Consider the following 24975-nt stretch of genomic DNA (forward strand, 5'->3'; position numbering starts at 1 on the left):
GTATTTATATTTATGTTGAAACTGAGAGGACGGAGGTTTTTCATTATATATTTTGCATATATGAAGAATAAAGTACAGAAACCTCAAAGTCAAACTTTCATTATACGCTAAAAGTAAGGCTGGTGATGTATTGATTTAATCTAATGTGAAATGTATTCTCGAAATGGTATTTTAACTTCATTCTCGAAACGCAGAAACAACATCTTCTTCCTAATTTTTAAACCTTGTTGAGACACTAACCTCACTTCTCTCTGGTGAAATATCCAGATACACTCAGCACTAGCTCTTAAAGGTCACCTATCATGCTATTTTTAGGGAATAGCATAGGTCTCAGATATATAAAAAAATATAAAAAACATGTCTATGAAGTGTTTTGCTCAAAATACCAAACAGATCACCCATTCTAGCCATGCCTCATATCCCTCTATTTCACTTCCTGTTTCAAAAGTGCTGATTTGGGGTATAAAGCTTTAAAAAAAGAAGAAACCCGGCAGCTACTGTCTAAACTAAATACTGCCGTGATGAAACGCCATATCATGGATTATCAAGGATTATTTCTGAGACAGTATGGAGCTCAAAGGCTTTCTCTCTTGCCGGTTATACCACAAGGTGAGTTCCTTTTTATTTCCTGCTTCTTCACACACATGCTCTCCAGTACAGGTTAGCTCTGAGTGTTAGCGATGCTAATGTAAACACCGACCATATTACATCCAAAACAGTCGGGCATTGTTTCTGATAGCAACGTTTGTGTAAAGCCAGCCTACATTTCCGATATTACGTCATATCGGACGCAAATCTGGATCAGCTCCGTTGTAGCCCCGTTTTTAGAGATTTGGGTACGGAGGAAAAGAGAGAGGGTTTTATTTTCTGACGCTGCGTGAGTTCCCCGACACACCGGGGACACATATTTATGTATAAAAGACATCAAAAAGTGCATTTTGCATGATAGGTCCCCTTTAAGGGGGGAGAGGCAAAAAATAGCTTTAAAGACAAGAACAAAAATAAAGTAAATACATCATGTGTTGTTACATCATGTCCTGCCTTTTCTCTGTTCCCAGAGACACGTCAGCATAAATGTCTTGATGTTGCCTGAGGAAGCACTTAGGCTTAAACTCTGCAATCCAAGCCTTTGTGTTATCCTATAGCATTTCACTGTGGGTCGAGATATAAATAATCACAAATGAAACCATTGAAATAACAACAGCAATGTTGGCTTTCAAAGTTCTTGGTGCTCTGTATCATGTTTTTTATCGGTGAAGAGTTCAGCTATTTGTTTCTGACAGCAATAAACACCAAGTCACATTTTCTGACTGGCTTTTAAGAGATTAAAAGAGACATTTAAAGATCTATCAAAGTGGTTATGCATTCTTCAAAATCTATCATTTGGTGTTCAAACGGCCACAAGATGAACTGTAATGTATTTTAGAAGCACCTGGTGTAGGTAGAATTTGAGTTTCTGGCGACCTCCTGTGGTGAAATGTGAGAACACTGAGGCAGAAAAAGTGCTGTGGTTTTGTGATTTTGTAAGTGAGTCATATGTAAAAGCGCATTAGTCAAAGCTCAAGAACAACACAGGAGAACTACGATCAGTGCAAGATATCAAAAAGGTTTTAATACAATTAATTCACTTTTTTATCCAGAAAATAATTAAAGTAATCAGTTAGCAACACATTAACATTTTCTGCTGTGCATAAAAGTGTTTTTCTACATGATCCGTTGAGTCTTTTGAAGGAGTGTTACCAGTCCTGCAGCTGATGCCTTTAGAAGCCTCATATTTACATTACTGATACATCAGAGAGGCGTTATTATTCTGAGCCATGGCAGAATAAAAACCCATTACCCATTTAGTGTTCACACATTTAAAAGTTATTTAAAAAACCCTTAAACAGCTTCATATTAAAAGAGTTAGAGACAACAACCAAGCATAATAATTGATGTTTACATTCGACCAGCATTCAAGCCACGATACAGTTTGTAAAAATATTTTACATTCAAAATAATGACTGACAGAAGTGTGCAGTGACTTGGTAGCAGCTAAAAATGAACTCCTCACCCTATGTAATATCTCTCTCTTTCACTCTTACCATCTCTTTCAGCAATGATCAACAATACCAACAATTGGTATGAAATTATGCCCAAAATTAGTGCAAAAAATCACTTTATACTCAAATAATCTGGAGTAATAACTTTCAACAATAACATCTTTTATAATCTCTATTAGCTTTTTAGCTGATTTAAGCTACATGCTAACCGTCTGGCACATTGTGTGCAGAGTGACTTGGTAGCAGCTCAACTCACGGGTTAAGATCAATTAATTGATTCAGTAGTAAATAAAATCTGATATATGTTCCTTTTATTGAATTTAAAATACCTAGAGATGCAAAACAAGCTTCTCCCCTGAAGCTTAAAAACATTTGATATTTAAGGGATCACACAGTAAATACATAATAAATCCCAGAGACATTCATAACTGGAATGATTCATACATCCTCAACTTCCGAGGAATAAAAAGCCACGTGTTCTTTTTATGCTTCATTCATATCTCATTTTCAAAATGGACTCCTCACCCTATGTAATATCTCTCTCTTTCACTCTTACCATCTCTTTCAGCAATGATCAACAATACCAACAATTGGTATGAAATGATTCCCAAGATTAGTGCAAAAAATCACTTTATACTCAAATAATCTGGAGTAATAACTTTCAACAATAACATCTTTTATAATCTCTATTAGTTTTTTAGCTGATTTAAGCTACATGCTAATCGTCTGGCACATTACTTTAACATGTAACACCTCCTCTGTTCCTTTTTAAAAATCTTTAAAAAGCAGTAGGACTAACGTTTAAAATGTAGTCAAATCATCGCGCTGCTGCCCGTTGTTTTCATATTATTAAAAGGGAGAAAATCAGTAGTAGTACCTCGGAGTGGTTCATAAATGACCTGCATTAGAGTTGCTTGTTGTCGTACAAGCAGAAAGCCACAGGCAGGCATCAGAGGGGATTGTGGGTAAAGGGATCAGGGAAATCAAGCCTCGTGAGGCGGAGCGTCAAAGAAAATCTCCCGACAGTACCGGGCCGTGTCCTCCGGAGAGAAGACGGTGAAACCGATGGTCCGCGGGTCGTTGAAGATTTCATAATCGTTGCCTCCCTGAAAAGAGAAAAAACGTAAATGATTTTAAGAAAACAGATCAAAGTTATTTCTGTTAAGGCTCTGCTCATCTTCAATCGTGAGGTAAGAAATGTTAAACTCCAAGCACTGACAGAAACCTTTTTTATCTGAATCAAACATACATTTTCATTATTCAACTAATTTAATATTGATATATAAAGTATCAACCCAGTCTCACGGCATTTCGTGTTATAGTCACGAAATTAATTTAATCTATTGATTCGTGTTCACCAACACGATTTTCGCATTTTTTTCGTGTCACACAGAACGATTTTAAAAGCAATGTATTTCTATTGGTAGTATGTTTCGTGCCTGCACCACGTCTTTTTGACCAGAAGCTGTGTGGTTCATAAAAACATTTTCTTACTCAATATCTTACCCTAAGCCTAACCCTAACCCTTTTTATTTTAAATTGTATAATGTCTGAGTTTTATTGCCGTCCGCGAGGAAAATAAATGGCTCAGAGCCTCAGAATACTGAAACCTGTATTTATTTTCCTTCTAATTTGTTATTATTTGGTGCAGGCACGAAACATACTACCAATAGAAATACATTGCTTCTAAAATCGTTCTGTGTCAGAATACTGAAATCTGTATTTTTTTAAATCTGTTTTTCCTTCTAATTTGTAATGATTTACATTGCTTTTAAAATCGTTCTGTGTGACACGAAAAAAATGGGGAAATCGTGTTGGTGAACACAAATCAATAGATTAATTTTGTGACTATAACAGAAATGCCGTGAGACTGTGTTGAAAGTATAGACAAGGGACAAGAAAACCTAGCTGAAGAGGGGAGGCAGGAAGCATAGCTCTACCCTTAGAATATTTAACAAATTGTACGGTGTCCTTGGGTGTCATAAAAAGCGCCTTAAACCAAATGTATTATTATTATCCTGTAATTACATTGTATTTGATTCAATCTAAAAATCTTATGGCAAAATAACTAGAAGATGTATGACGTACGTTTCATAATGGATATATGTTTATGGGGGGCTTAAAGATAACCATTTGTGAAGGTAAACCAAACAATGAGATAAGATATTAAACACCTATGATAATTGAAATAAAAATGTGAAGATGTCTTTATTAAAAGGGAAATGTTAATTGATATGGTTCAGAGCGATGTGTAGATGTGAATATTGACTTACATCTGAGGTCTCGTTGCCGAAGAAGTAGATGGAGTCCAGGCCCTCGCTGTCCAGCAGCTCCAAACACAGTCTCTTGTCCCAACCCTCCGGAAACACATCGAAGCTGATGAGACCGCCTGAAAGAAAAGAGGACAAACAGGACATTGTTATAAAAATCAACTTCATATTATAAACTAATGCATTCTGTATTCCTTTAAGGAGGAACATTCAACATTGTGATTGGAAAGAGCAGCGAAAGCAGTATTTATGTCGAGTTAACGGCATGATTTTTAGTCACCAGTACATTTAATATGATGTCAAATACTTTTCCCTTTCTCTTTTTTAACCTCCATTTACACTCAGCAGCTCTGCAGAACTAACTGTCCGCTCTCATGGAGACATTTGAAACTCTTTATCGAGCAGGGACAGACGGTTTGTTCAGAGGACATGTTGGCAGAGAGACACTGCATTCGGGACAAAGGAAACAAAACCCTTGGCATTGTTTGGTCAGAAATAAACACCGTGTGTGATAGGGCTGCTCGACTCTGAAGCCATGGGATCACATTGACTTTGATATTCACTGAGAACCAAGTTAGAAATCAGACGTTTTTTAAAAGATGGAGTGTATTCTTCCCAATTCAAATATGCCCCCCCCCCCCCAAATGTCGTCCTTTTAAAATGTTTTAATTAACTCATTTATTTGCTTTATATAACTTTTTTTATTCTTCTTTTCTTTTATGTTTTTTTTAAATGGAAATGTAGAAAAAAAACAGTCGGGAAAAATGTGATTTTTTTTTGTCTTAAGCTGAAATAAAAAGCCTAAAAAGAAGTATAACAGTAAATCCTTCATTGTGGTTCAGCTGTGAGTTTAAACAGCCTTACATCTGTGAAATGTATCTGAAAAGTCTCCCACAAAGCTCTCTGCTCCCCACCCTCCCCCTCGTATATTCCTCTCACTGTCTCAGCTGAAACATTTAAAGAGTCATCAATAACAACGATAAACAGCTGAGGAGCAGCCAGCCAATCAGAGCGCTGCTTCCCTCACACACCCTCCACCACACACACCTTTAATCCCACACTGTAAAACACATCATCAACCTCTGAATCAACCCCCCCCCCCCCTGCTGTGTCACAATATGCTGCTAAATGCTGACTATGCCTGAATTACCTGAATAAGTTACCTGAATTAATTACACAACCTGAGTCACCTGAATTAATTACACAACCTGAGTTACCTGAATTAATTACACAACCTGAGTCACTTAACATGTAGGTTATCTTGGACAAAAAGGCATTAAAAGTTATAGTTACACAGAATAAATAGGAAGAAATATTTACAAATGTAATAACCACTATGTGAAAACGAGTAATTGAAGTAAATGTATGTCCAAAATAAATGTTACAGCACTATATGTCAGAATACAAAGTAATTAAAATACGATCAAACTTTACCAGCTGCCACATTAAAGTGAATGGGTTACACCAGGGCAACTGGTGGCACGCGGGAAAGTAACCAGTAGCACACTAGGAATAAGTGGAATAAGTGTGCAAAATATTTAAATTGTATTTTCGGATCCTGAACGAGACCGCCGGCAGAGCGCGTCACCTCGTTACCTGCTGAAGGAAGCCATGCACGCAACGCAGCGCAGAAGGATAACTTCTAGGCCCCGCTCTCTTTAACTCCAGTCGACTTTCTGCTGCTTTCCTCCATGGTGAAACGACCAGGGGTGTAGCGCACTTCACACATTGCAGTACCCATAAGGAGCTGTACATGCCGCAGTTTTTGCGTGGCTGTGTCTTTAGTTGAAAGCCCAGTGGCGATCTGCTCATCTGTCATTAAAAATATTATGCTACACAGGGGCGGACTGGCCAACTGTGTGTTCTGGAGAATCACAGTTGACGACCGGCTCGGTTCGCTGACGGCCGGCACTGCCCTTTATTTATTTAACTGTGTTTAAACTGCATCATGTAAGTTGCGCTGACAGGTGACAGAGGTCCACAGCTTCCCCGCAGCGAGGCTCCCCCGCCCTCCAGTTGACAGTTCACGAGCGTCAAGCTTTTTCCTCTCATCATCGCTCTCTGTGTCCCTCTCGTTCTGTACTCTCAGTGCAGACTGGACACACTGTCAGGTTTATATAACATCCATCACAGAGATCAGCAGTATCATCTGACAGGAGGCAGCTGTGCAGGAACAGATCAACTCTGAGGAAGACGAGTGAATTCATCTCAACTCCACCAACACCACACCGCTCCTCCGCTCCCTTCAGCGTGACCACATCACCCCAACTCTGGCCTCACTGCACTGGCTTCCAGTTCGGTTCAGAATTGATTTTAAACTCCTTTTATTTGTTTTTAAAGCACTAAATGGGCTGGCTCCGGCCTATATAGCTGAACTCCTCCAGCGCTACACCCCAGCCAGAGCTTTAAGGTCTGCTGACCAGCTGCTGCTGGTAGTGCCCAAGACCAGGCTCAAAACCCGAGGGCACCGAGCCTTCGCAGCAGCTGGCCCTAGGCTCTGGAACACTCTGCCCCTCCATGTGAGGTCGGCCCAGACACTAGGGTTTTTTAAATCAACACTAAAAACTCACTTCTTCTCCCTGGCCTTCTAGTCAGAGCGGAGCACGACTCATGACATTTCCCTGTGTTTGATTTTATATTTGCTGTTGTAATTTATTGTCTTCTGTTTGCGATTGTAGTAACGTGTTATTTATTATTTGCATGTACAGCACTTTGGCTCGACCAAAAATAGTTTTAAAAATGTGCTATATAAATAAAACCTGATTTGATTTGATTTGTTTCGCTGCCTTCCAGTAACTGCTAGAATCCACTTCAAGACACTGGTACTTGCGTACCATGCTGTGAATGGATCTGGTCCTTCCTACATCCAGGACATGGTTAAACCATACACCCCAGCACGTGCACTCCGCTCTGCATCAGCCAAACGGCTCGCTGCACCCGCACTGCGAGGGGGACCCAAGTTCCCATCAGCAAAAACACGTGGGTTTGCTATCCTGGCTCCAAAATGGTGGAATGAGCTCCCCATTGACATCAGGACAGCAGAAAGCCTACACGTCTTCCGCCGCAGACTGAAAACTCATCTCTTTCGACTCCACTTCGAGCGATAGAATTACTAACAAAGCACTTACATACTAATAAAGGACTGGCTTATCTAAAGCCAGTTGAGTAGCACTTGAAATGTTTTGGCTCTATGAAACCTGATGTACTTATATGATTCTGTTTTCTTCAACTTTGTATCTTCTTGGTCGAATGCACTTATTGTAAGTCGCTTTGGATAAAAGCGTCAGCTAAATGTAATGTAATGTAACTCTGAACATCCTCCGAACAGCAGCTTGTCTCCTCTCAAAAACACACTTTCCAACCACCTGAGAGTGTGGGTGGGTTTTGTTGATTAAATGTTTTTATTTTGCACATTTGTACTTACTTTTAAAGTTAATATACTTATTTTATTATATTATGGAGCACATAACACAACACCAAATCCCCCTCCAGATAATATAAACAAATTTGCATTGTTTATATTCTATACATTTTTGATTAACCAATTAACCTTATTATCTAAAACTTTTATTTGACTTTTTATGTTTTGCAAAGGATGCAAAGTAGAATCTTTTTTCTTATTTTATCAAAGAAACCCCAGTTAATAATAAGTCTAAGAAAGAACTCTGACAGCAGACACCATTACATTTGTCTTTACCTGCCAGAGATCTATATGAGTAAGAGTAACGAGGAAAAAACAAGTCTGTGTGCTTTGTTTGTCTGAACTGTGCTCAGCCTTCAGGCGTCATCAGCGAGGAGCACACACCTCGCAGAGCACGTAAGCAAACATTGATCACCAGATCCACCTTAGAGAGTGTGTGTGTGTGTGTGTGTGTGTGTGTGTGTGTGTGTGTGTGTGTGTGTGTGTGTGTGTGTGTGTGTGTGTGTGTGTGTGTGTGTGTGTGTGTGTGTGTGTGTGTGTGTGTGTGAGAGTGTGTGTGTGTGTGTGTGTGTAATGGTTAACTGAGCGCTCCAATGTCCACCACAAGCTCCTCCAGATGGGGGGTAGATGGGTCTTTTTTAAACAGTGATAAGAACCAATAGATAGACATGCTGTGAAACTGGTTTGTACTGCACTACAGTATTAAAAAAGACAGCGTTCTGAGGAGCTTGTTTGATATTGAGAGAACAAGACAAACCTGAGATACACCATATTATAAACCATGCAGATTCCTCTGTATGTTTTGAACATTTCAGTTTAAAGCTACCTCTTTTAGAACGGCACAGCTCTTTCCCTTTAGATTCTGATAAACCCTCACCTTTAGTGAACCGCAGTCCTTTTCCAGCAAACTCCTCTTTCAGGGCAGCAACAAACTTCTCCCGGATCTTCTCTCTCTGCGGAGAAAGTGACATCGCAGTCAGACTCCGCCATCTTTGTTAATGCACACATGACATTTACTTACAGAAGCCCTATTGCATCAAGTCGTGCCTGAAATGCCACGATTGGACTCCTATGTTGACTTTCGTGAAATACTGACATCACTATAGGGCTGTGCAAATAATCGTATTTTAATCGCAATTACGATTTTGGCCTGCCACAATTACGAAAACAACATAATCGAAAAAAACAATTATTTTGCTTTGCTAGGTTGTGACAGTGCACTAGAACATATTTGATCTAATTAATTTTGGTCTCATTTATTTGTATTTATCATATTTATATATGTTTAGTAGCTTGGGGAAGTGCGCTCCAAAATATTTGTTGATCTTGTTTATTGGTATTTATTATTTTGATATTATTTATTTAAATGTATCATTTATTTTATTTTATTTTTGTATTGGTTTTTCAGTTGAATTATACGTTCAGGGTAATCAACAGTTAAAAAGATACTGTTCAAATTATTATTTGTATTTGTTTTAAAGTTCAATAAATTGATTTTTTCAAAGTCAATGAATAATCGTATTTAATAATCGTGATATCAATTATTGACCCAAATAATCGTGATTATGATTTTTGCCATAATCGCACAGCCCTACATCACTATGTAAACATCACGCTTCTATTGGCTAGCGCTCCAACACATTGTACGTGATAGGCTAAGGGGCGGGACATCTCTAAGTGGTTGACCAATGACAACAGAGCCGGCCAGCTAACCAATCAGAGCAGACTGGGCTCTGGTTTCAGGCAGAGGGTGAAAAGAGGTGCTGCAGCTTTTTGAACATTAAAGCATGGAGACATGTCACAGTAGAGACACTACATACCTCATTCATTCTAACTATTATCTGCTGTTTTCCAAGAAGTTAAATGTATGCAGATCATGTTAGTTTATATAATCTGAGTACACATTATTCAATGTATGAACGTAAAAAAGCTGCATTAATGTTAGCGTGTAGCGAAAGGGTTAAACCTCTCCTCCTCTGGTGCTATCTGCTTCCTGCATATCTCCTGCTCTGTGAACCATCAATGGACAGCTTGTTAAAGTGTATTGAAAGCTCAACATTGTTTGACCGCTCTCTGTCTAATTAATGAAGCACATTTCATGAAACCGAGACACAGAGAGGCAGCCTGTGACTCTCAGTGCCTGATGTTTCAAAGTGTACCGTTTGTTTAGTTCAGCTGCTAAAATGGGCTATTGTGCATTATAATAAAACTCAAGTATGTAAATGATATGTCCATTTCACAAGAAAGGAACCTCGGAGTACAAAAATGCTAACTCATTTCCGGGTTTATTACTTATTCCTACATCTCAAGGCAGTGCAGACAGAATAATAATATGCTAAACCAAAAACAAAGACCACTGACGACAACAAACTGCCAGGTTCTGTTGCAACCTGTTTTTTTGTTTTGTTTGGTCACTATTCAAATGTATGAATGACAAAATGATGAACGTTTTTCACCTTATCGATTTCAGAGAACTCGATCCTCTCCTCTCGCGTGCAGCTTCGACCGATGGGGGAAATGTTGAGCATGCCATTCCTGAATTCAATGAACGTTCCCCTGAAGGAATGAAATAACAGAAGCATGGTTAACGGTACTGTAGTTGTTACATGTCAAAAAACCAAGTTAACTGACACAGAAAAACCTGGATTTATTTATTAATTCCCATAGGAGGTAAAAGAATAAAAGACAGTTTTGTTTTAGCTTCATTCCCATGCAGGTGTCACAATGTGAGGTAAGTATTTTTCTACTTTAAGATGCTATTGATGATTAGATTGCACGGATACAAGGAATGCAATTTTGTGTGTGTGTGTCCACCTGAGGCTTTGCTGCTCACCTTTTCTTTGGCAGCTTGATGAGCCCCATGTAGCTGAGGCAGAAGTTGATCAGGTCCTGCAGCAGCTCCTCCCCGAGCTGGTTCTGAATGGCCTGATGGGATACAAATGCACTCATTCATGTCTTCCTCTTCAGCATACAAGCTGACGTTGCAACAAGTAAAATGGGACTGTTTACATACGTGCTTTGAGAAGAGTTTTCCGTCTTTGTATTGCACCGTCCCGTTCTCAGCAAACACATAGTCAAACTTGTCCACCACTGCAAGAGAAGAGACAAATGAAATGTGGTTTAAAGGGCTCACCTGGTTTTTATTAACCTGCACTCTCAATTGAATTAAGAGTGGCTCTTCTGCTAAATCTGAATAAGGGAAACTAGGCCTGCTATATTTACCTGGGAGCAGATTAAAGAGTATGTAACACCACCTAGAAAGCTAAATTTAATCTTACTGGCTTTCCTATTCACTTTGGCCTGGAAGTGCACTGCAACACTCTGCAGGAATAACTCAGTCAATGCTTGGTCACTGAACCTTTAATTGTACAGCATAAACCACAACATTTAATAATCTTGAAGCGTATAATAAAAAAACTGCCAGATGTATGTAATAATGTCATAGTAAAACTTCCTAAACAGCTTCATTAGGTACCATGATAATTAAACTATTGCTACTAGGTCACATGACGTGGAAGCTATTAAAAAGATATCGTCATTTGGAGTGACATTTTCAGCATGTCTAATCCATCACATTCTCCAGCAGCTACGACATCATCTGCTGCGATGTGTGCATCATGAAGAATAAATACAAGATTCACACTTGGCACACTTGGCAAAGATATGAAATCATATGGCTCCCTCTTGACACAGTAGTTGTGCATCCCAGTTATGCCACAATATTTACAGATACACAAGTCTTCCTTCTGTCTACTCAGCAGTTATTACCAGATTATTAAACAAAAATAAACCAAACCACTGAAGAAACACATAAAAAATGTCAAGAATCCTGGAGATACATTAGCATTCAATAAGCCAAACTATTGTAACTGCTACATACAGAAGTTTGCACTAATTAGACAATATGTCCCTATATTTAACTCTGGCTCCCCTGCAGTCTGTTGAAATCAACAATACAATCATGATGAGTTAAACAAAACTTAGTCAACATGAAACAATGGATTGTGACACAAATAAAGGAGGAAAAAGCACTTCTACTTCTACTCTTGTTTTTATTGTGCATCTGTTATAGGTGTGTTGTTGATGTCTATACAATTCCCAAGGACCCTATTCTTTGTTACACACTCTGTTGACTTGTGTGAAGAAGTTACAATAAAAAGTGTGAGGTCATGCATTGTCATCCATCCGGGTGACTGATACAGCCTGCAGTCTTCAGACAGGAAGAGGAAGAGGACTCACCATCGTCCCCGAGCTGCTCAGCTATCTTGGAGTAGTCCGACCCTCCCACAATGCCGATCTTCACTTTCCTCCGGAGCGACTGGAAGAACTCGTCCAACTGAGGGTCGATTTTCTGTAGATTACAGGAAAATGCACATCATAATAATTATTTGGGTTAACTGGTTAGCTCCACCCTTAAAACACACAGACATACCTTATTGGGCAGGTCAATAAATATACATTATGTAGGTATTGTGATAGGAGAGTAGAAAGTGTCTCAGATTTTGGGGATACTTTTCTTAACGTAACAGCATGTCTCTAGCTGTTTTGTCATTTGTGTTTTATCTTTATATCCACATTACACACCCATATGTGAACAATCTCTGTGTGCTGCACTGTGTTGTTGAAGCATAATTACACAGAGGGAGAACAGAGAACAATGGACACAACAGTACAGTTTGCCTTTGAGGTTTTTTAATTTGGCACAGAAGAAGTCCAATTTCTACAACATATGGAAGACAAGCTCTGAGCAGCACAGAAGACACACACTAACACAAACGTCCCGACACAACAACACACACCAACACCAGTTACCAGGGGGGCAGTATCAGGGTAGTTTCAATGTGAATGACATCAGGACTAAAATAGGTCACCATATATTTACACACTTTGACATTACCATATTATGACACACAGCCCCTCGTGGGTTTGTGTTTGAATGCAGATGAGCGACATATGTTTTTAAAGGTTGCAGATAGTAAACACATAATTGATATGATCAGTTTTACCTCTCTCGGTGGAGTCAAAGTACCGTCCACGTCAAACAGGCACAGGATATTTCGGTCCGAGGAGAAGACATCTGATTTCTCCATTTCTTCCTCTCTTACGAGTTTGTCTGTTGTACTATTTGAACGTTTTAGCTGAAGGTCCACCCAAGTGCAAACAAACACGTAATAACACACATTTACGTCACAGAGTATAATATATTCAGCAGTCAGTTATATCAGAATGAAAACCCGACTCCAAGGTTAAATTAAATATTATCTTCCAGGACAGTTATTTGTTCTGGTTCCTCTTCCTTCTTCGGTTCTACAGTCCTGCTGTCTTGGCTCGGTTCTGCTCGGCCCGGCTCAACCAACAAACACGGCGTGCTGCACGTATGGCTCTTTCGCAACACTGTAAGTCATCCGTCCGCCAATCACAAGCGAGGACGACGTGACGTCGACGGGTGGGCGGGCCAGATCGATTCCCATGCATGTCCACTACACAGCGAACCGACCTTTTACCTACAAATTAAATGATGGATGCTGCACAGAAAAACACCAGGAAAAAATGTACAGTCTATGGAAACACAACGTGTTTTTATAAGAGTAGAATACAAATTAAAAAAATATATGTTAAGAAGGATAAACTCCTACTTGATGTATTACATGTCTGATATATGGGTCATTCCAGAATTGGAGGACAATCACAATTTAGACACCAACATTTTTGAAATATTAACCTTTTATTTTATTTTTATTTTTTTTATGTATTTAGGAAAAACAGATAATAAACCATCAAAAAAAGTGATTTGCCCAGCTAAGGCATCAAATGTATATGAAGAATTCCAATGAAGAATCCAATGGAGAATTACCCCTGTTACTCTAATTATAGTAACAGGGTTGAAAGTAACAGGGTTGAAAGTAACAGGGTTGAAAATCAATGCTAATTTGAGCTTTAACCTCAGGAAGTATTGCTAGATGCTACTTTCAAGGCAAGGACAAACTTGGATATTTAATGAAAGAAAGATAACTTTGAAATGAATATGCTTTATTCTGATAATATGAGTAACAGGCTTGAGTGGGTTAGAGTGCCACACTCTCTTACGACTGAAAAGATTGTAAAAATATGAAAAATAAAAGAGAGGACTTAGTTTTGGTCTACCCATGGCACTAGCACATGGCTTGCTGATGTCATTTGACTTACAGTTTTTTCACTTCCTCTGCCAATCTAAAAAGGTTTGGGTAACAGGGTTGAACCATAGACTGTATATATAAACGCATGTTGAGGGACACACCTTCTGTGCAAAATTACTGTTATTTAAAATATGTTTATGATTTAACAAATTGATTTTACCATTACAAGAGACATATATCAATAGAATAATACCAAAACAAGTAAATCAAATCCCTATTTTAAATGTTATATTTGACATGCAAGTTGGTCACCAAGAAGCGGGGACAAGAGAAAAATGCCATTTTAGGGGGTGTTCGAGAGCTATTTGATCATTTAAATAATATTTTGAAACCACTTTTTCTACAACTTTATATACAGTTTGTCTCAAGACAAGTATGTTTAACACAACAAGTGCATGTTTTAGCTTTTTGGGCATGGATTATTACATTTTTTATATGGGGGACATGAAATGTCCTCCAATTCTGGAATAACCCATATAATGGTATGTAAAGCGCTTTGAGAACTTGGAAAAGCGCTAAATAAATGTAATTAATTATTAATTATTATTATCAGTTATATCAATGTCATACATAACAGTAGGGAGCAAACACATTACAAAAAATATATATTCATTTGCATATAAAGTCTATGGAAACACCACAGGCTGTTGTGAATTATCAATTTTTAATGGGAGAAGAGTAATACCTTTTTTTCTTTTTTATAATTAAGGAAAAACTATTCCACTTATACAAATCATGCACAACAGTAAGGGGGGTAAAAACTTGCAAATACGTTTCAAAATAAAATAATATATTGCTTAATATGATCTATTTTCACAAGCAATTTAAGTAAAAGACCAGTTCCTTTGCAAAAAAAGTTTTTATAAAAAGAGTAATATTTTATATATATTTTATTAAATAGTAAAACATTAGAATAATAATTAATGATTATACTACATAATAAATAATAATATTGCTAAAAATATGTATTTGTTGGTTAAAGTGCTTTGACATTGCATTTGTTTTGTACATTTGTTTTAATTACTCAATTACACACCCACATAAGACAGCAGTAGCTCAGACTGTGGGGGCATCTTCTTGGGAACCGGGGGGTCACCGGCTCAGGTCCTCAAATAGACCAAGTATGACACTTTGAGAGAACTCAAAGTACTTTGAGAGAGGCCATTTCACCTCCTTGGCACTTGAGCAAGTACACCCACACTGCTCCCAAGGTGTTGCAATTTAATATTTCTTTATATTTCTTTCTTTCCATGAACCAAACAAGCCACAATTAATCTTCCCCATCGTTTTGAGAAGATAGCCTACACGTTTTTCAAGCTTGTAACCAGCTGACACTTACCTTCGATCGGTCCAGTCCAGTATCCATAAGAATTAAGATTAAAGTTCCAGAAATGGAATAATTACATGTTGCATTGTTTCTGGTTTCCCAAATTAAACAGGTCCTGTGTTCAAGCTGCCTCTTGTACGTTTTAGACTTTTAAAAATACTAAAATGTAAATGAAATGGCTGATTTTAAGAGGTTTCATAACACAATTTAATAACTTTACCAGTGTGTTCCTCTTCTGTGAAAAGTGTGTGTTATGCAACAAACGTGCGGTCATTTTACATTTACTGTTTCCTTTTGAAATTGTATTTAGTGAGCTCAGATCACATTACCCCTCCTCTTGATTTGATTACTGTCTTCCACCCAAGCCAACATCTGTTACTTTGCGGCAGTGTCAGGCTTGCAGCTGGCAGACATTACTTTTAATGTTGTACTTATTATGTAGGTCGGATATACAATGTGCAACAACAAATATTTTCATTATATTTTCAACTTCCTGTGCTGTCCTGAATCCCTTTTTTCTTCTTAATGCTTTCAACAAAACAAACATTTCCACTGTTAAGTATTGGAAACATCTCCTTCTGCATGCATCTCATCTTCATTGAGCCAAAACCTCCACAAGAGGGCAGAATGGCAGAGAGAGTGTTATTGTGCTCTCATAAAGACAAAATGACTGTTCATCAGGCATCTAACCCAACCTAGAATTTTAAGTCAAATACCTTAAAATGTTTCACCATCTGTATACAAATGCATATGAAGTAATTACATGATCATGTTTGTCAGAGGAGGGCATGACACAAATACATCAATGTGAATGAGAAAGTTCCCATGTGTCTGAACATAAATACTTTTCAATTGTTACAGGTTTTTCTAAAGTATTACATTTTAATTATGGATAAAAGCGTAAGCTAAAATGACATGTACTGTATTGTATTGCAAAATGTTGAATTGCATTTCGATTTCTAAACAATTCAAAACCAGAACAAAAGCTTTGTCGGCCAAACATTTTTCAGTATAGTTCAAGTATACCTAAACATGAATCCTGATTTAAAGGGCCCATGTCATGCTTTTCCGGTTATTACCCGTCCCCTTGTGTGTTATGAAGGTTTTTATGCATGTAAACCAGTGTTGTAGTCAAGTCACCAATTCACGAGTCCAAGTCACTCTCGAGTCACCACTCTTCGAGTCCGAGTCCAAGTCCGAGTCACCAAGGGAGAGTCGTAGTCGAGTCCGAGTCCAAGTCCGAGTCACCCAAGGAGTGTCCGAGTCGAGTCCGAGTCCGAGTCATCATTACCTGTGTTCGAGTCCGAGTCCAAGTCCGAGTCACCTAAGAAGAGTCCAAGTCAAGTCCGAGTCTTCATGTATTAATCTTCGTGGATATATGTGTTGTAATGTAGCTGCTCCTCTACATTGCTTTTATCCTGTCAAGTTATACTAATGTGTCTATTGAACTGCTGTGAAGCCAGTTTGGCTACAATTCTTGTAATAGGTGCTATACAAGTATAAAGCTTATTACTAATATTAATATTATTATTATATATAAATAAACTATGTTTAAAATGAGTTACGTTTTAGAGAAGTGATTATATTTGTATGCCAATATTTTCCTATGGTAAAGTTTTCGTTTTGCACTTTTATTTTGATAGTAATAAGATCGGGACTCTTATTTTGAAGGAACTTTTACCGGTTAAATCGGTTTACTGATAAAGATTTAGCCCCAGAAAGCACATGGCTACTTAGCATGCAAAATGACCATTCTGCATGCTAAGTAGCCATGTGCTTTCGTGTTATCGGCTGAATCTTTATTTATTGATTAGATCACGTTACTCTGATGATAGTGTTCAAGACAGCCTATATGTCTGAACTCGATGTTTAGAGTAATGTGTTACGGAGCCTTCTCTTCAATATTGTTTCCACATAACGAGCATTTTGCGCTGCTCTTTTCCAATGTGGAACCAGAATGTGTGAAAGCATACAGCACGATGCGGGGTGTGTCTCTAGACATCTTTAGACTGGAATAGCGGGAACGTGAACTCGCCTCGCAGCCGGTGCACACGCCAGGATAGAGGACATCAGACTGCATAGAAAACTTGCTCGAGTCCGAGTCCGAGTCCAAGTCGGAGCATCAATGTACAAGTCGAGTCCGAGTCATCGTGGGGGGAAAGATTCACGAGTCCGAGTCCGAGTCCAAGTCAGCGTACGCGATAATTCACGAGTCCGAGTCCGAGTCCAAGTCATCGTGCGCGAGAATTCACGAGTCCAAGTCCGAGTCAATCAGTGCGCGAGTCCGAGTCGAGTCACGAGTCCCGAAAATCGGAAACTCGAGTCCGAGTCCAGGACTCGAGTACTCCATCTCTGATGTAAACAGTCACAAACCCTCAAAGTACACCCTGTAGCGAGTAAAACTCTAACACAGTCTATGCTGCCCCAAAACGCCTCGTTGGAGATTTCAAATTTTCCATTGTTTACTTCCTGGGTACTGTGACGTGTGAATACCCAGAGGCAACGCCCAGAGCTTGGGCCGCACCCTCTGCCAGCATTTCACGAAACAAAGCTTCACAAACCTTTCAGGATTCATGCCGGATATGTACAGCGTAGGGCACTGAAGAACGATGCTGTTCCTACTTTGTTTGGACCAGCGGGAGATTCGGGTACACAACCTGTAAGTATTCATTGTTGTTTGTGTATTTATGATGTTTAAAACAAACAAGGTATCTACCACGACTGTTTAAATGGGTAAACGTTTTTCGGGCTGCTAAGTTGGGATCGTGGAGAAATGCTCTCCGCAGACCCATTCTCACAGCGTTATAAACCTTTTTCTTACTCAATATCAAGCCACACTTATTGTTTTTACTTCGGCTGTGAGTGTTTGTGTGTGCTCAGGATGAGTTTTGCTTGTTCTCGCTGTATCGCCGACCCGTAAGCCTGTCCGCTCCTCGCAGCAGATCGCAGCCACGAGCCTCGCAACTTCCGGACCAATCAGAGCACACTGGGCTCACAGGGAGGGGGGGGGGCAGGAGCTCCAACAAGCCGTTTAGGACAGAGAGTGAATACCTGGTGAATACACATACTTTACAGAGATGCTGTATGAGAAACCAATGTGAGTTTGGAAAATTGCACAATGTAAATCTATTTTAGTATACCTCAACAATGGAATTATGATCAGTAGAAATGGCCATGAAATGGGCCCTTTAAGATTCATACTAAAATTGAAAGTAAATAATAACAAAAATATGGATTACAGGAAAATTGGAACCGTTAGCTTACTGGCCAAGTTAAACTTTTCACACACTTTTTAAAGATATAATCAAGTGGGACTTTAATCTATCTATTTGAGGATAGGGCGTTATTATGTGTTTCTTTGGCCGTTAGTCACCTTGATTTGTGGGTTTTTACCGGTTTTTATGTATCGGGAAATAAGGATTCATCATGTTATCCTCGACTTTTGTTGTTGTGTGTGATTTGGTGTCCTAACTTGCACTATGTTAACGAAAAACAAAGCAAATCTATTATCAAGAACATAAGATGGACTTCTTCAGCAACATGTGATGAAACAGTTTGCAGGAATTATTGACGAGGGCAATTTTGCAACAGGTGACCGGCTTAATACTGGCACCATAAATCACCTGCATGTTTATCTTTTCTGCCTTTCACAGCAATCATAAATCAGCCCTGAATAGAGCTGAGGTTAAACAAGAGATAGGGTATTGTTTCTTGGCATTTTTAGGTTACCTGTATTTTTGGGTGTATTTTGACCATGTTATCAGAGCTTTTGGTCTTTTTGTCTGAGTTTAGAGTGCGGAAAGCTAACGAATTTGGTGTCATTAAGGTCAGGTATTTATGTGTAAGATTTATTAGTAAGATGCCAATCGATATGGTCGAATAGTATGAGGGAGGAACCGAGGGGAATGATTGCCTTATCATAAACAGACTAATGATTAGCTTCTTAAAGAATGAGCATGCTTTTTTATCTGACCTCAATCCCCATGTTTGCTCTGACTCCAGCAGACGGGGTCTTATAGATTCAACCTTTACTCAAGGGGATAAGGCTTGTGTTTAAAAAAAGTGTTATTGTCAACACATCTCGCAAATCCATTAGTTAATCCTTCTCCAAACTCTTGAATTCCTCAAATTGTCACTTTGCCCCCAGAATCATTTGTTCCTACTGAAGATGTCAATCTTTTAAAACAACTCTTTAAAAGTTTTGTGTGTAGAGAAAGCTCTATTACCTTTAACAGCTGAACAAGAATACAAATTGGCTTTTTGGGGACTTGTGTTTGGATTAATACACTATCATTGCCCTTGTTCATGGGTTTTTTCGCTTCTTTGGAACTTATTGTCCTTATAGTTTTCAGACTCAAATGGATACATGTTTCCAGGTTGAGAGGTCCAACAATCCTGGTTAACTGCAGTATCAGAGGATTTTAAAAACCTTTGTATCTCTCTGAATGTTACTCAGATTGTTGACAGTCCTACTCGCCCTAACGTTAAGTCCCCTAATAAATCCTCCCTAATTGATCTCATTCTAACTAATGTTCCCTATAAATACCCATCTGTGGGAGTATTTGCAAATGATGTGAGTGACCACTGTGTTGTAGCCACAATTAGGGACACTAATGGCGCGTTTCCACTACACGGCCTCGCTCGGCCCCGCTCGGTATGGCTAGGCCTCGTTAGGACTGGCTCACTTTATGGCGCATTTCCATTACAGTTTAGGAACTGGGGTAGTATCTATAGTAACGCAGTGTAGGCGGAGCCGTGACGTCCTCTTCAATGAGAACCCCAGAAAAACAACACAGCCGTTAGCTGTTAGCACTCAGAGCTCACAGCTCCTCATATATGTTTAGAAACTAGACAAAAGTTAAACAAGTACAAACCACAGACTGTCTGTGTCATGGCGAATACAGTCGCTGCTTTATTTATGTCTGTATAGGCCGTTGTTGTGAGTGTGGACGGTCGGAGCATATACTGCGTTAGCTTAGCCAATCTCCATTTAGAAAACACGCATTTTAAAAGGTGTTTCGCCTGCCGTCTGTCTGCAGACTTGTCAAAGCATTAATTCATGGTTTTTACTAACCGGTATCAGTATGTTGTTACTTCGGCATCATTTTGAAACGTGTATTACAATTAAATCACGGTCAAATATGTCCATCTTGTTGTAGTTGTAGCCCCCTTGCCAGCGATGCTCTCTCTAGTTTAGCATACTCAGCCCGACTCAGCCTCGTTGTCTCTGGCCCTAGACCCACGATTTTATGAGGCCAGAAAAACTGTGAATTAGGACCCGCCGGCCGGTACTAGGCCAAGTGGAAACGCAACCAAAAACGGGCCGCTGACGTCACAGCCCTCTTAAACCGTGCTCCGCGCTGTAGTGGAAACGCGCCATTAGGTCCAAAAGGTTAAACCTCGTATTATTATTAAGAGACACATAAAACATTTTGTGGAGCAGGGTTTTGTTCATGATCTGTTTGGGTTTGATTGGGGAAAAATCGATCTGTGTGCTGATGTAGAAACTGCATGGTCTTATTTTTATCTTGGTTTTATGGAAATTATAGATAGACATGCACCCCTACGTACTTTTAGAGTAAAGGGACGAGACAATCCTTGGTTTTCTGCTGAACTGTCCAGTCTCCTGCATGAGAGAAACAAGGCCTGGGCAAAGGCTAGGAAATCAGGCTCAGAGGTTGAATGGCTGCGTTTTAGGCAGCTAAGAAATAGCTTCACTTCACATGTCAAAAGTGCTAAGTCGAAGTACTATTTGTCAGTTACTACAGAAAACCTAAATAATCCTAGGACATTTTGGAAAGCCATAAAATCGATATCCACCGGTGAAATCCGAAATGAGCTACCTCCGTGCATTACCACAGCATCTGGCTCGATATCGGACGGGGCTACTATGCTAAATTGTTTTAATGAGCATTTTGTGTCCTGCGATTCTATGTTTGATTCTGTGACTAACTCTGCTTCTGTGAACACCACAGTCTGTGACTCTGAACAATGTGGTCTGGAAAACCCTTTCAGTTTTACTCCTTTTACTGTAAATGTTGTTCATGAAGCATTATCTAAATTAGATCCTAAGAAACCGGCTGGCCCGGACAACGTAGAACCTTTCTTTTTAAAGATAGCTGCAGATTGTATTGCTCCACCTCTCACTACTCTTTTTAACCTCTCCCTCAGCACAAATACAATTCCAAAAGTATGGAAGTCAGCTTATGTCTTGCCTTTACTGAAAGGAGGGGAGGCAACCTTATTAAATAACTATAGGTCAATCTCGAAATTGTCAGTTCTGGCTAAGGTGCTTGAACGCCTAGTGAGTGAACAGGTAAAGGTGTTTTTATGTAAAAATAATATCCTGTCTAAACATCAGTCAGGCTTCAGAAAGCAACATAGCACCATCACTGCCACAATGAAAGTGGTGAATGACATTACAAGTATTTTAGATAAAAAGCAGAGTTGTGCAGCTCTATTTATTGACCTTTCCAAAGCGTTTGATACCGTCGATCATCGCATCTTAAAGCAGAGGCTACTCAGTATTGGCTTATCCAGCCATGCAGTGGGGTGGTTTGTGAACTACCTCTCTGAAAGGTCCCAATGTGTTCACTTTGATGGGCTGTCTTCTGAGTGGTTGAACATTGCTAATGGTGTTCCTCAAGGTTCTGTTTTAGGTCCACTTTTATTCTCCATCTACATCAATAGTTTAGGTGAAAATGTGGATGAAGCTACTTTACATTTTTATGCGGATGATACCGTGATGTACTGTGCAGGTCCCTCCATTAAGGAGGCGGTTGTTAAATTACAGGCTGTTTTTAACATTATTCAGACTCAGCTCTCTGAACTAAAGCTTCTTTTAAATGTTGAGAAAACCAAGGTAATGCTCTTTTCTAAAGCTAAAAAGACTCCAGAGACTGCTTTGGATATTGTGACTATGCAAGGACAAGTACTCCAAGTGGTTAGCTGTTATAAATACCTTGGTATCTGGCTTGATGATTGTCTTACTTTTAAACTTCAGGTCACTAATCTGCTTAAAAAGCTGAGGGTTAGACTAGGTTTCTTTTTCAGAAACAAGTCCTGTTTCTCTTTTGAAGCCAGGAAAAGGCTAGTCACTGTGACCTTTTTACCTGTGCTAGACTATGGTGATTTGATCTATATGAATGCACCTGCCCATTGCCTGGAAAGGTTAGATGCCGCCTATCACAGTGCTCTGAGATTTGTTACTAACTGTAAAGTACTTACTCATCACTGTACCCTGTATGCCAAGGCAGGTCTGCCTTCACTTACTGGTCGGAGGCTCAGTCATTGGTACATATTCATATATAAAGCCATGCTGGGTAAACTACCGACTTATATATGCTCTTTGATCTCACGGAGAGTGGCAAGTAGCTATTGCCTGAGATCCCAGGATGTGTTCTTATTACATGTGCCAAGTGCTAGGACTGTTTTAGGTACTAAAGCTTTTATGTGCGCTGCTCCTCTAGCTTGGAACACTATGCAAAAAACATTGAAACTGAGCATTTTGATTCCCTTGCATCATTTTAAAGCACGGCTGGATGAAATGTTATTGGATACCTGTCACTGTAAATAGGTTGCTAATGTATACCCCTGTAATTATGTTGTGATGTCCTTTTGTTTTCTGTTGTTTTTATGTGTAACTAATGTACCGCAGGTCTCCCTTGAAAAAGAGATCGTTGATCTCAATGGGATTTTTTAACCTGGTTAAATAAAGGCTACAAACAAACAAACAAATCCAGATAACACAAATAACAAATGTGTTTGTTTTTTCCTCAAAGTTTCGTTCTATAGTAATTTCAGAATGACTGAAATTGTCAAAAAAGACACACAAAAAGAATGTAAAGATGAATATTTTTCCCAGTTTGACAATACAACATGTATATTCTTCATCTACTTGCCCAGATGTATCACATGGACATTGAGACATGCAATGAAATTTATAATGGCATTGTTTTATGGCAACAATAAATACTGAAGTAAGCATATTTTTAAACACTGTAATTCAGCCATTTTATTGGATCCCTTTTATGGATCTTTGAAATACATTTCCTTGGGTTTAACCAGGGGCGTTTCCTGGACCTGGAAACATTCGGGGCTTAGCCCACAGTTCATTAAGGTACATTAAGGTACCGGGCGCTACAGTGGAAATTTCTACTGCAACACTCCCCACACGCACATACACACCTGCGACTGTTACAATGGAGGCTCGATAATCAGCTCACGGCATATAGGTGTAAGCAGGGGTAAAGTGCTATTTTTTATAAGTGGGGGGTGGACCTAATCTCCTCTAGGGGGTTCCTCACCTCCTCTAGGGGGGTCCTCACCTCCTCTAGGGGTGTCCGGGGGCATGCTCCCCCGGGAAGACTTTTTTTTAAGTATTGAAGTTAAAAGCATCAATCTGGTGCATTTTGAGAGCAAAATTAAGATTGAAACAGAACTGTAAACAGATTTACTTTTTCTTTATGGATATTTTACAAATCACTTTCCTGTGACTGTAAGGTATAGCTTCTAGCTTCATGTCGAACACTGACAGTAAGTCAACATTTCCCAGAGAGCTTTCTTTGAAATCACCAGGTAACGCTAAAAAATATAACATTTATATTGTATGACAAAGTGTTAATTTAATATCTCTGGCTAGCTATAGCTACTTGCTAACGGTTTAGCTTACCCGCGCGATTCAAAGTAACCTCAACAACGTAGCTGTAATTTATGCTTTGCTTACATGTTCGCATAACTTGGAAGTTTACTGACATTTACATACCTTGTTTACCTGGCTCAAGTGGTGGCTCTGGGGTTGTTGTGTGAGCCACCACTTGAGAATTGTTGTCTTTTTTAAGAAATTTTTTTCTTATGTCCATCTTCAAAAACTCTGAGTCCGACTGACAGTTTAAACATTGTCACAGGATAGGTACCTGTCAGCCAATAAGACACGTTTATTTCCATGTAACTCTCTGGTGATTGCTCTGGTGTCTTGCCTCTGTTGCACAGGAAATTACAATCCTGCCGTCCGCTCTAGTGTCATGATGAGGTTCAGCCCAGGCCAGGCGACGCGCCTGGGTTTAACATTGTCTGAGTTTGTTTTAGGGTGAGCGGTTGTCACTCAGTACACTGTAAAAAAAGTAACGCTGTTGGCCTGATTTTTTAAACCAAATGTATTTTATTGTGTTTTTGACTACATCAAATCTCAACTATCATTACCAAGTTTGTTCTGTAAAGTTTGTCTAATTTCACAAGTTAGGTTCGCAAAACTCACATTTATAGGTTTGAGGTTAAAACCGTGTTCTGTGAGCTTGCTTTGCCAAAGAATGGGGTCTCCAACGGAATTATGCAGGGGACTCTTGTATTTCCCACATGTGCAGCAATCTCCTCTCTTCTCAACTGGACTTCTTCTTCCTAAAAGTGAGCACCTCGTTTGAATATTGCATCGAAACTCAATTGTAATTAGCATTACAGTAATTGCATGCAAATTATTCAGCTGGTTGTGTTGATTACTGGTTAAAGGGGCACCGTATTCTGGTTGTTACTGAATCGTTAGCCACCTTGAACATTAGCTAGCTAACGCTGCCTTCCAAGAGGGAAAATGTTGCAGAGACGAAGCACCGACGTTACATCCTTAATCTGAATAATAGTACTTTTGTGTAGCTAAAGTAGGCACATTTGTTATTCTTGTGGCACAACTTTTTTACTTTGTGTGTGTAGAACTCAAGACTTAAAGTTAGACAGAAAGTTGCGTTAA

General features: G+C 39.2%; 1 protein-coding gene across 1 annotated transcript; it reads right to left on the reverse strand.

Moving 5' to 3' along the window:
- Positions 1-1585: 1585 nt before the first annotated feature.
- Positions 1586-13092, reverse strand: LOC117492166 (phosphomannomutase 1). The gene is made up of 8 exons (XM_034142281.1): positions 12740-13092; positions 11973-12084; positions 10747-10823; positions 10567-10658; positions 10190-10289; positions 8611-8686; positions 4316-4431; positions 1586-3148 (listed from the first exon to the last, which is right to left on the reverse strand). Exons 1-8 carry the CDS (start codon positions 12821-12823, stop codon positions 3026-3028), a joined length of 780 nt encoding a protein of 259 aa, XP_033998172.1. The 5' UTR covers positions 12824-13092; the 3' UTR covers positions 1586-3025.
- Between the last annotated feature and the right edge of the window lie 11883 nt (positions 13093-24975).

Source organism: Trematomus bernacchii, unplaced genomic scaffold (assembly GCF_902827165.1).
Source record: "Trematomus bernacchii unplaced genomic scaffold, fTreBer1.1, whole genome shotgun sequence".
Lineage (NCBI taxonomy): Eukaryota > Metazoa > Chordata > Actinopteri > Perciformes > Nototheniidae > Trematomus > Trematomus bernacchii.

What these genes read in the sequence shown, in the direction of transcription:
- LOC117492166 (XM_034142281.1), bottom strand. Translation starts at nt 12,823, where the DNA reads ATGGAGAAATCAGATGTCTTCTCCTCGGACCGAAATATCCTGTGCCTG. An exon ending in GAAAACTCTTCTCAAAGCAC is followed by an intron (nt 10,659 to 10,746) that starts GTATGTAAACAG and finishes GTATCCCATCAG; the next exon opens with GCCATTCAGAACCAGCTCGG. An exon ending in AGGACTGCGGTTCACTAAAG is followed by an intron (nt 4,432 to 8,610) that starts GTGAGGGTTTAT and finishes CTTTTCTTTCAG; the next exon opens with GCGGTCTCATCAGCTTCGAT.